Source organism: Trichechus manatus, unplaced genomic scaffold, assembly GCF_000243295.1.
Source record: "Trichechus manatus latirostris isolate Lorelei unplaced genomic scaffold, TriManLat1.0 scaffold00100, whole genome shotgun sequence".
Lineage (NCBI taxonomy): Eukaryota > Metazoa > Chordata > Mammalia > Sirenia > Trichechidae > Trichechus > Trichechus manatus.
Genome location: NW_004444036.1, coordinates 6355205 through 6366803, shown reverse-complemented (window position 1 = coordinate 6366803; position 11599 = coordinate 6355205). Strand labels below are relative to the sequence as shown.

Sequence of the window (11599 nt, the reverse complement as noted above, 5' to 3'; positions counted from 1 at the left end):
ACAGATACATTGACCAATGGAACAGAATTGAGAACCCAGATGTAAATCCATCCACCTACAGTCACTTGATCTTTGACAAGGGCCCAAAGTCCATCAAATGGGAAAAAGGCAGTCTTTTTAACAAATGATGCTTGTCAAACTGGATGTCTATCTGCAAAAAAATGAACCAGGACCCACCCATACCTCACACCATATACAAAAACTAATTCAAAATGGATTAAAGACCTAAATATAAAGCCAAAAACTATAGAGTTCATAGAAGAAAAAATAGGATCGATGCTAGAGGCCTAATACACGACATTAGCAGGATACAAACCATAACCAACAACACACAAACTCCAGAAGATAAGCTAGATAACTGGGATCTTCTAAAAATTAAACACTTATGCTCATCAAAAGACTCCACCAAAAGAGTAAAAAGAGAACCTACAGACTTGGAAAAAAATTTTGGACATTACAAATCAGACAAAGGTCTAATCTCTAAAATCTACAAGAAAAACCAACACCTCTACAGCAAAAAGACAAATAATCCTATTAAAAAACAGGCAAAGGAAATGAACAGACACTTCACCAAAGAAGACATTCAAGTGGCCAACAGACACATGAGGAAATACTCGTGTTCACTAGCCATTAGAGAATTGCAAATCAGAACCACAATGAGATTCCATCTCACCCTGGCATTACTGGCATGAATTAAAAAAAACTGGAAATAACAAATGTTGGAGAGGCTGTGGGGAGATTAGAACTCTTATGCACTGCTGGTGGGAAAGCAAAATGATCCAACCATTTTGGAAAACAATATGGTGTTTCCTTAGAAAGCTAGAAATAGAAATAGCATATGATCCAGTAATCCCACTCCTAGGAATATACCCTAGAGAAATAAGAGTCATCACATGCATAGACATACACACACCTGTGTTCATTGCAGCATTGTTCACAATAGCAAAAAGATGGAAACAACCTAGATGCCCATCAGCAGAAGAATGGATAAACAAACTATGGTACATACACACAATGGAGTACTACGCAACGATAAAGAACAATGATGAATCTGCGAAGCATCTCACAACATGGATGAATCTGGAGGGCATTAGGCTGAGTGAAATAAGTCAATCACAAAAGGACAAATATTGTATGAGACCACGACTGTGAAAACTCATGAAAATGTTTATACACAAAAAGAAACAATCTTTGATGGTTACAAGGGAGGGGAGACAATAGATAAGTGGTAACTTTGGTGAAGGGTAAGACAGTACATAATACTGGGGAAGCCAGCACAACTTGTACAAGGAAAGGTCATGGAAGCTCCATAGACACATCTAAACTCCCTGAGGGACTGAATTGCTGGGTGGAGGGCTGTGGGGACCATGGTCTCAGGGAACATCTAGCTCAATTGGCTTAACACTGTCGATAACCAAATGTTCTACATTCTACCTTGGTGAGTAGAGTCTGGGGTCTTAAAAGCCTGTGAGCGGCCATCTAAGCTACTCCACTGGTCTCACCCCTTTGGGAGCAAGGGAGAATGAAGAAAACAAGATACAAGGGAAAGATTAGTCCAAAGGACTAATGGACCACAACTACCACGGCCTCCACCAGACTGAGTCCAGTACAACTAGATGGTGCTCGGCTACCACCACTGACTGCTCTGACAGGGATCACAATAGAGGGTTCTGGACAGAGCTGGAAAAAAATGTAGAACAAAATTCTAACTCATAAAAAAAGCAGACTTACTGGCCTGACAGAGAGCGGAGAAACCCTGAGAGTATGGCCCCCAGACACCCTTTTAGCTCAGTTCTGAAGTCACTCCTGAGGTTCACCCTTCAGCCAAAGATTAGACAGGCCCATAAAACAAAACTTGACTAAATGGGCACACCAGCCCAGGGGCAAGGACCAGAAGGCAGAAGGGGACAGGAAAGCTGGTAATAGGTCCTCCAAGGTCGAGAAGGACGAGTGTTGACATGTCGTGGGTTGTTAACCCACGTCATAAAACAATATCTGTACTAATTGTTTAATGAGAAACCAGTCTGTTCTGTAAAGCTTCATCTAAAGTATAATACAAAATATAAATAAATAAATATACCATATACAAAGTCCAATGGATGAATAATATTTTTGAGGGAAAATAAGTATAATGCGAATGATAGATAAAATTGTAACATCTATAATATTAAAAAGCTCTCATAAATTGACAAGAAAATGACAACCCAATAGATAAATATTCTTTCATGCAACACTGGTAGAAATAAGTAATGTTATAACTTTTTAGTGACTGCAGGTATCTATCCCATAGGAAAAAGAATATGTACATAATATGTGTAAGGGTATGTATTGCAGCAGCATTTTGTGGCAAAAAAATTGGGAGCAATGTGTAACCCCCTCAACAAGAGGTTAGTTGAATACAGTATAGTGCATTTATACCAGGGACTCTCAGGCAGTCATTGAAAACAATAAAGTTTTATCAGTTGGCTTGGATGGAGTTCTCCAAGGTTTTTTTGATTAAGAAAGCGACGTTCAGAAAAGTATAATGTGTTCCATTTTAAAAATATAAACAATGTGAAGTACATATACATACGTATATCTGTGTGTATGTGTGTGTGTATCTCCATATGAGCATGGGAAAACTGTATCAGGGTTATTAAGATCAGTTACAGATAAGGAAGGGCAGAGTGATGACGGGAAAAGGAGAAAGAAATATAAAGGTGAAGGCACATTTATACGTATATAAACATTTACAAAGCGCATTTCTTTGGTTCAAACTTCTCGGAACTCTTAACCAATTCATATTCATACACGTTAGTTCTAATTAGTGAGGTTTTATTTCAATGAATTAAACCTAATCGTCGTGTTCGGTAGAGGGCCATCGAAAACAAGGGAAACCCTCAATGAGATGAATTGGCACAATAGCTACAAAAATGGGCTCAGACGTACCAAGAATTGTGAGGATGGCACGGGACTGGGCAATGTCTCATTCTGTTATTCACTGAAATCTGTGAGAGCCGGAACTCAACGGAAGTGCCTTGTTTCTCCAGGTCTCACAAGTTTTCTACCTTTGACAGGGTGCAGTCTTAACCACTTTTCTATTGCTTGTTTTAGTAGAAAATATTTGAGTTTTCCTTTTCTGATAATTTTCCGCCTTACACAGGTTTCGGCTTTCACAGGTTTTACAGCAACTAACAACAACAACAACAGTTTGGAAGGGAATTTTTTAAAAATGATACGGGATGTGGGAGATTTATAAGAATTTTATTATTTACCTATGCTACAGGATTTTCTACATTAATCTGGATCTAGAAAACAAACTAATGTTCAGGCCTGTGATTTCCAAATCTTAGCTTGGATTAGAATCACCTAGAGGGCTTCTGAAACCACAGACTCCTGGGCCCCATCCCCAGAGTTTCTGACTCAGTAGGTCTGTGATGGGACCCAAGAATCTGCATTTCTAACAAGTTATTGGGAGGCTGGCAGTCCAGGAACCACACTTTGAGAACCACGGGTCTCAAAGCAAGCTAACATTCAAATGAAAAACAATGACTCACACGATGTTCCCTTAACCACAGTTGTACTCACATTTAAGCCAGCTTTCTTCCAATAATAGTTGCTATACTGGTTAACCATGCACTTTGTTTTTTCTTTAAACTTTTCTTCTGAGTCAACAGACCACCAAGGATCCAGATTTCCATTTTTATCATATTTTCTCCCTAGGAAAAAAGGAAATTTAAAAGATATTTATGGAAACAAAATTCTTCATCTTTCTTTTCCTTCACTTCAACAAGCCTTCAAGAAGCAGTCACAGCAGCTCCTGCCTTCTCACCAATGTCACAGGTGAATTGTAAAAAGGCAAAGGAGAAAGAGGGCTTAGGGAGTTCTTTCCTTCTAAGGAACAAAGAGCAATTTAAAAATAAGAGTTATCAATTTATTGCATGCACTAGTCTTATCCAAACTTGGATTCTCTGTTTTCACCTGATCTGACCCAAAACATTCTCTGGATTATGAAATAAAATGGCTTCATTCAGAAACCCCATGGAGAAAGTCGGAGCATCACTTCCAGTGAAATTCCAAACGATCCATAGGAATAGCCCTGATGAGTCATTCGCACCACATGACCACAGACCCTGACTCAGCCCTACAGAACGTGTCTCTTCCAACTTGCCAGGAGCCTAGAGACACATAAAACCTCTGTTATGAATCATTGCACAGCAATCAGTGTGGATGGAAGGCCCATCTGTCCTACTTAGACAAGGAAGAATGCTCAAAAAGGAGTACTTGGAACAAGGATAACAATCTCCAAAACGTAATGGGGAAAAAATTAGTTACGTATGCTTTCTTGCTAAATGTTCTCTCTTCATTTTCTCCACACCCTCAAAACAAAAGTTTGGATGCATCTGGACTATCTTCCATGTTCAAGGTTACTATTGGAATTAGAGGCATAGTTTAAATTTAAACAGAGAACTTTCCATTGGGCTTACAGAAAAGTCCCCTAAAATAAAAGTATTAATTGGAACAATCAGCAAGACTGGATGCCGTTAACACCACCCCCTGGAATAGCCTGGGCTCACTGTCCTTCACCCACTAACCAACCAATCATTACATAGTTACTGGGCATGTACTTATGTGCAATGCACTGTTCTAAGCTAAGTTACAGAGTAAAATTTCCATCATTAGATTCCATCCTTTGAGAGAGATTCCAGAAGTCCCCCAGAAGGCTCTGAGGAAACAATGTACTTAAATTTCCTAGGAGGAAGGGCTCAGACCCAGGAGATGGCCAAGACTCTCCTCGCAGATAAACCAATTGTCTAAAGGCAGAAAGTCTAGCTCTGGGGAATCAGATGACTACAAGGCAGCTGTATTTTAATAGGATGGGGAGTCTAAGGGAGCAAAAATCCTTTAGAGGATCAAGGAAGGGTTGGCGGGACCATGGGAAGAATTGTCCAGAAAGAGAAGAACCAAAAAGGTCTCTGGCCTTGGGTAGGCATCTAGGAAAGGAGGTTGGAGCTACCACAGGCACGGAAGAAAGAGGTCCCCCTGCATCCAACATTGCCTTGGGTCAGCTACATTCTTGAGTTTGCCTGTAAATCACTGGGGAAATGTGTATGTGATAGTAATTTGCTGCTAATTTGTACATTTCAGAGATTTCATGTGGCTTTCCAATAATACGCCAAAGTTAAAGGAGAAAAGAATGCTGATTTTAAAATGATGACTCTCAAAGGGAGATCATTTCTATAGTTTATACCATACTCTGCTTTTTCCTTTTATTTAAATGTCATCAGGATACATAGTATATAGCATAATTCATATTATGCATTCTTAGGAAAGCATATCCTTTTTTAAAAAAAAATCTGCATGTATGTCAGTATAGCAAAAGAGATTGAGCACTGCATAATTCTTGAAATAGTAAAAAGGAACCAGTCAGCCAAACTCCAGAATCTTAACTCAGTGAATCTCACTTGGCAGAGCACTCACCTCCAGGGAGAACATTGCAAGATGGTGAATAAAGAAACGACAAAGGGGAGAAGCTATAAAGCAATTCCTATAACCATTATGACAGCTACAGCAATCCTGATTTAAATGCAAAGCTAATTTCATTGAAATTACAGGGTCTTTTTTTCATTCTACCCTGATCACCAACGGGAACAATTGTTTATTTATTGCAAACTATCACAGCAAGACATGGGGGAAAGTTTTCAATCAGCAATCATATTGCTTTGGACGATCATCAATCTATGACGATGCCACTATACAAAGATAATAGCAACAATTAACATCCACATAGTCAACATTATTATAGAAGCAGCAGCTTATAAAATGAACCTGTACTTACCATTATTATCAAATCCATGTGTAAATTCATGTCCAACAATTACTCCTATAGCGCCATAACTCAGAGATCTACGGCATAAATACATGATTTGGAGACAATTACAAGCATGAATCTCAGAGCATAATCTTTTAATGTTTTGTTCAATGAAAGCCAAGATAATCTGTTTTCTAGTAACCATAGTAATAACAATCTAATAACTATACCTACAGAACTGTAAAAAGATATAAACATAGCCTTCTGATTGAAATGGACAAAGAAAATATGAAGTCTATCATAATAGAGGGTCCTGGATAGAGCTGGAGAAAAATAGAGAACAAAATTCTAACTCACAAAAAAAGACCAGACTTACTGGTCTGACAGAGACTGGAGAAACCCTGACAGTATGGCCCCCAGACACCCTTTTAACTCAGTACTGAAGTCACCCCTGAGGTTGACTCTTCAGCCAAAGATTAGACAGGCCCATAAAACAAAACGAGACTAAAGGAGCACACCAGCCCAGGGGCAAGGACCAGAAGGCAGGAGGGGACAGGAAAGCTGGTAATGGGGAACCCAAGGTCGAGAAGGGGAGAGTGTTGACACGTCATGGGGCTGGCAACCAATGTCACAAAACAATATGTCTATTAATAGTTTAATGAGAAACTAATTTGTTCTGTAAACCTTCATCTAAAGCACAAAAAAAAAAAAGAAAATATAAATTCTAACATTGTCACTATGACCATGTATGGGCCTTAGTGTCCTATCCTGTGAAATCAGGGATGTGAAAGAAACGATTTCTAAAGTCCCTTCGAGAGCTAAGATTCCTACGATTCTCTATCTGCCCCAGTTGTATTTTATATTTATAAACACCCAGAGCCTCAGAAGGGTTTGAAAAGATCCTGTCAGTAAACATACCATTTATTGTTTTATCTCAGAACTTGTTGAAAAGTCACTGTAATCTTAGAAGTTAAATTGTTTTCCAAATGTAGTCATAAAAAAGGAATATAGCAGAGACTAAAAGGGATCACTCTGTTTTCAAAGGTAGCCATGTTCATCTGCTTCTGTGACAGACAAGCTCACAACTGAACAGCAAAGACTGTGAAGCCTTAACCGAGTTTGGAAAAGGCATTACATAATTTCTCTACACCTCTGAAAAAGCCTGCGGTAGATTATCTACAAAGGTGGCTGCCAACAATTCCATCCACTGCTGAATGCAGATGCCCTCCTCCCATCAGAAGGCCATCTATTTCCCTCCCCTTGAATTTGAACTGATCTTAGGACTTGCTGCAACTTGCTGCCAACAGTGTGAGTGGGAGGGTGTGACTTCTGGGCCTAGGCCTGAAGAGGCCTTGTAGCTTCCATTTTTCACCCTCTTGGAAGTTAGTCGCAATGTAAAGAAGTTCAACTACCCAGCTGGAGATGGAGAGGCCAAGAGCGAGAGACTCCAAAAGTTGAGAGACTATGAAAGAAGAGAGAGGGGCCCAGCCAGGCCCCAGACATTCAAGCCAGACCAACTGAGGCACCAGACAGGAGAGTGAAGTCACCTTAGATCCTCCAGCCCTGGTGGAGCTGTCCCAGTCAACACCAACTGGAGCAGAGACAAGCTGTCTCCGCTCACCAAAAAAAAAAGACTCATAGCGACCCTATAAGAAAGAGTAGAACTTAGCCCCACAAGGTTTCCGAGGAACAGCTGGTGGATTCAAACTGCCGGCCTTTTGATTAGCAAGCGAGCTCTTAACCACTGCGCCACCAGGGCTCCTCTATCTCAGCTCAGTCCTGTCCAGATTGCACAAGCATGAGGCCAGTAAGTGGTTGTTTGGGGGTGCTTTGTTAGGTAGCAGTAGATACAAATGAAACAAAGCATATTACTAATAGAGGAAGAAATCAGTAAGTGGGTTCCCATATGTGTGCGTCTGTGATTTTCTCTCTCATCTACAAGATCCATGAAGGCCAAACCCTTAACTACTTGTTCACTGCTAAATTCTCTGTACCTAGGACACAGTAAAATGTAACAAAGATTTAGTTCATTGATTAATTTTACTATTTCATGCAAGTGACAGATCTATATGTAACCTATTTTAGTCATTTAACCTGTGGATGAGAATCATAATGGACCACTTAGAATCCTTACTATGAGGATTCTTCATGAGTTTTGCAGTTAAGCTAAAAATATTTTGCTGTCGGTTCCTGACATATAACATCAAAGTCACCCAGCAAATAGATAGGACCCAGAACTGGAAGGAATGGAAATTTTTGAAGCAACATGTTATTACAGGACATAATGATCCCTAACATGCTAATTGTTTGTCTCAACTATACCCAAGGAAGCGCTGTAAGATTTAATTTTTCCCCTTGGTAGCAATTCTTTCCTTTATTATTTCTTTCCTGCAAGGTAATTTGCATTTGAAAAAATGCTTCCTACTGTTTTTCCATCATTGTAAACCTTCCTTAAAAGAGTACGAGTAAAAGTATGCATTTCAATCATAGAGCTATCATAGCAGTGTGCAACAAACTTGTAATTTTACATAGTGCTAATTTTTCCAGCAGTAGCTGTCACTGAGCAGCCTGTAACATTTGGTTTTTCCAGGTCTCTCATCCCTGAGAACAGCACTGAGTCCCCGACAAGCCTCAGTCAATGCTGTTGACTGGATGAATTTCAGGGATGAACAACAGAAGCTTATAGAAACTGCTCTGCAATAAATGTCCCTTAAGAGGGACTGCACCGAGGAGCTTCCTATTTGCAAAGGGTAATAGAGAATTCAGAAAATGATTGAATCATTGTACGTTTCAATTCTCAGTTACATAATCACAATCCTTTAGACAAGAGACAAAGTAATTGTATATGACTAAGCCTTGCAATGGCCATGGTTCATAATATTAAACTCACATCCTCCATTTCATCAATGGACTTTATTTAAAATAGTGTATCATTAAAAAATAAAATAAAATAAACAAACTGGTGTGCCTTTTGAAATGTGATTGGCTGGCCAGAAACAGGAAGGCTTCCTGCAGAGAAAATCTAGCCTCCCAAAAATAAAATGGGGCAGATGACAATTTTACCACCTACTCAATTTCTCTTTTGTTCTTACTACCCAATGGGTTTAAGATATGCTCAGGGTTTGCTGTCTACAATAGAACGATTATACTGCTGTTTGGACCATGATCTCAAGCTCTTAAGCCTGAGTTGTAAATTCATAAAAATGTCAGTGCTGGAAGTAGCTTTAAGATCATCTAGTTCAGCTCCCTACCAGAAGCATGAGCCCCTTCTATAAAATGCCATCAAATGGTCATGAGACTTCTGCTTGAACGTTTTCAGTGACCAGGAGCTCACCTCCCCTGAGGTAGCTCATTCCCTCCTTGGGTGGTCCTGAAGTAAACGAAATAAAATTTTCTTCCTGTGTTTATTGGTCTCGTGTGGTCTCTACTCAATCACCCTCGGATACCCTTGAGTACAGTAAATCGTTCTGTCACCTAACTTTCCTTCAACAATGTGAAGACAATTACAAGGTTTCCCCTCAAGTGCTCTCTTCTTAACATCTTTCAACTGTTCTTCACTCATTAATTCTAGACCAGCATTTCCCAAAACACATTCCACAACAAGAGAGTGTCAGATGGGGATGGGAAAGGAGAGTTCAGAAGCCTCTGGGTTAAGCACATTTAAATAGGTTTCTTTCTTGCAGAACTTCTTGGGAATTTTTATGCTGGTAAGTATTGTGATTCTCTAAAACAGAGGGAGGGGGAAGATGACTGCCTCTATTACTAGTTGATGGAAGACACTTTGGGAAATGGTGCCTTAAGCCATTCCCAATCCTGAACTTCTCCTCTAGAAACAAGCCAGCTTGTTGATGTCCTTATAATTAGACCCAACACTCAGGTGAGGGCTGAACTGGGCAAACCAAAACAGAAGAGACAAAATTTCTACAATCAAAACAAATTTTCTGTGCATTAAAGCACGAGAGCAAGCAAAGGCATATAACAAAAGTGATGATATTACCTGAATCCTCAATATACATGGAAATCTGAATTATGCAAGTCTCCAATCTGTTAGTATTAATGGCCTACAAACTGGTATCGCTAACTCCAGACACTGTCGATTTTGACATATTCTAAAGTTACCAAAGTTATATTTCTACAGACAAATTCGATTATCTTATTTACATGCTCAAAATGTCAATATTTTCTATTGCCTGTTAGTATCCAAGTTCCTGACCTAGTTTTCAGAACCCTCTAATATCTAACCTCAACATTTCCAGAATTATCTTCTACTACTTCCCTTCATACACCACTGGGGCCAGCCAAACTCAACTCTCTGCCATTCTACAAGTATTTTCCTTCCTTTTCTCACGTTGTTTCTTCCATCTGGAATGATTTTAGCCCGTCACTATCAACTAAAATCCCAGCAATCTTTTAAGGTCCAAATATTTGTAGTGAGTCAATGGGTGACTGAATAGATACACAAACCTGAAAACCACCCGTGTATACGTTGGCTTTCATGTCTAGCCATACACCCTAGTAACAAGGATCAGAAAACACATACCTCAGACGGTGAGAGTGGGGAAGACCTATGCTAGGTTCCATAGCCTCTTTCTGCTGAATTACTTTTGGCTTTGCTTTTTGACTTTATATTCTGTTCTCTGTCAAAGCAGCATGCTTTCCATCCTCACTTGTCAATAACTGGTTTCTTTACTAATTACTCACCGAGGATATTCTGTTCCCCAAAAGAAAGGCTTCTGGAGCTCACCCGCTGGAAATCCTGGGAGAAAGGCAAACAAATAAACAAAAATTTTAAGCTACAGAGAGACTGATTCAATGAAGAGTACCTGCTTCCAGCTATAGCCTTAAGGTCTCAAAGGGCCTTCTGAAAGGTACTCCTTATGCAGTTGGGAACCCTCTAAGAGATCCAACTGTCTCTGTGATGATATTAACTCAACTGAGTTTGAAATAAGTGCATTAAACCAGTTTCAAGGAAAGCATTTTGCATGGATACACTATTGGCAGTGTCCACTCTGCTGCGAACTGGGTGCCTTCATAGAGTATGTGCATGAGGCTTCGGGCTGTCAAGCAGCTTCCCCTGATGCCAGAAGGGCCAACTTCTTGGGCATGCCATCTGTGCAGTCACACAGGACCCATGCTCAGAAGGGCCCTGCACTCGATTTAATGCTCTGCTGTCACCATCTTGAAATTCTTAATAATTTTATCTTTGAATTCGTGTTTTTTATGTGAAGTCCAAGGGGACATTGGAGTGTGTATGTAAACAGAGGAGATACCCACAATATTCATGTCCACCGTTCCTAGATGGCCCATTCGCTTATAGCATTCACGATGCCCTATGAGCACAGAATTCTGGTGGACCCACAATGAATGGGAGTTCAGTGAAACTCAAAGCGAGTAAAAGGTAAGCATATGACCTCTACAACTGAGTAAGTGCGGTTCTGACAGCTCCAAGAGGCCATGTTTTCCATTCAAACCAGAATTTGCCTTGATCACCAAAAGGAAACAATGGCATTTTAAGAAACATGAATGACAACCAAGGAACCCAATCATATTCTTCCTGACTCATGTTATTTCCCTGTATTAGCCAACCACTTACGCTGAAAATGACATAGAAGGAAAGGAAAAGACAGGGCAGCCCATAGTTCCTTTACCTTTCAGTCCTTCCTTTCTTATCAGTAAGCCTAAGGTAGAGTATTGGTAGAATGCATACATATTAAGAAGTGAAACAGAAACAGTTGAGTTAGTTTTGTGTAGTGTTTCTACTGTTCTGATGAGAACAAAATACATATGCATGTACAAACTACGAGATAC

The 11599-nt window shown here is 39.8% G+C and overlaps 1 protein-coding gene across 1 annotated transcript in view; it reads right to left on the bottom strand.

Moving 5' to 3' along the window:
- PHEX (phosphate regulating endopeptidase X-linked) overlaps positions 1-11599 on the bottom strand; it is a 231194-nt gene that overhangs the window by 25279 nt on the left and 194316 nt on the right. Inside the window, exons 16-18 of the mRNA XM_004382849.3 lie at positions 10493-10547; positions 5819-5886; positions 3568-3698 (exon numbers count right to left, since the gene is read on the bottom strand). Coding sequence (XP_004382906.1) covers positions 3568-3698; positions 5819-5886; positions 10493-10547 — 254 coding nt within the window. The remainder of the gene's footprint in view (positions 1-3567; positions 3699-5818; positions 5887-10492; positions 10548-11599) is intronic.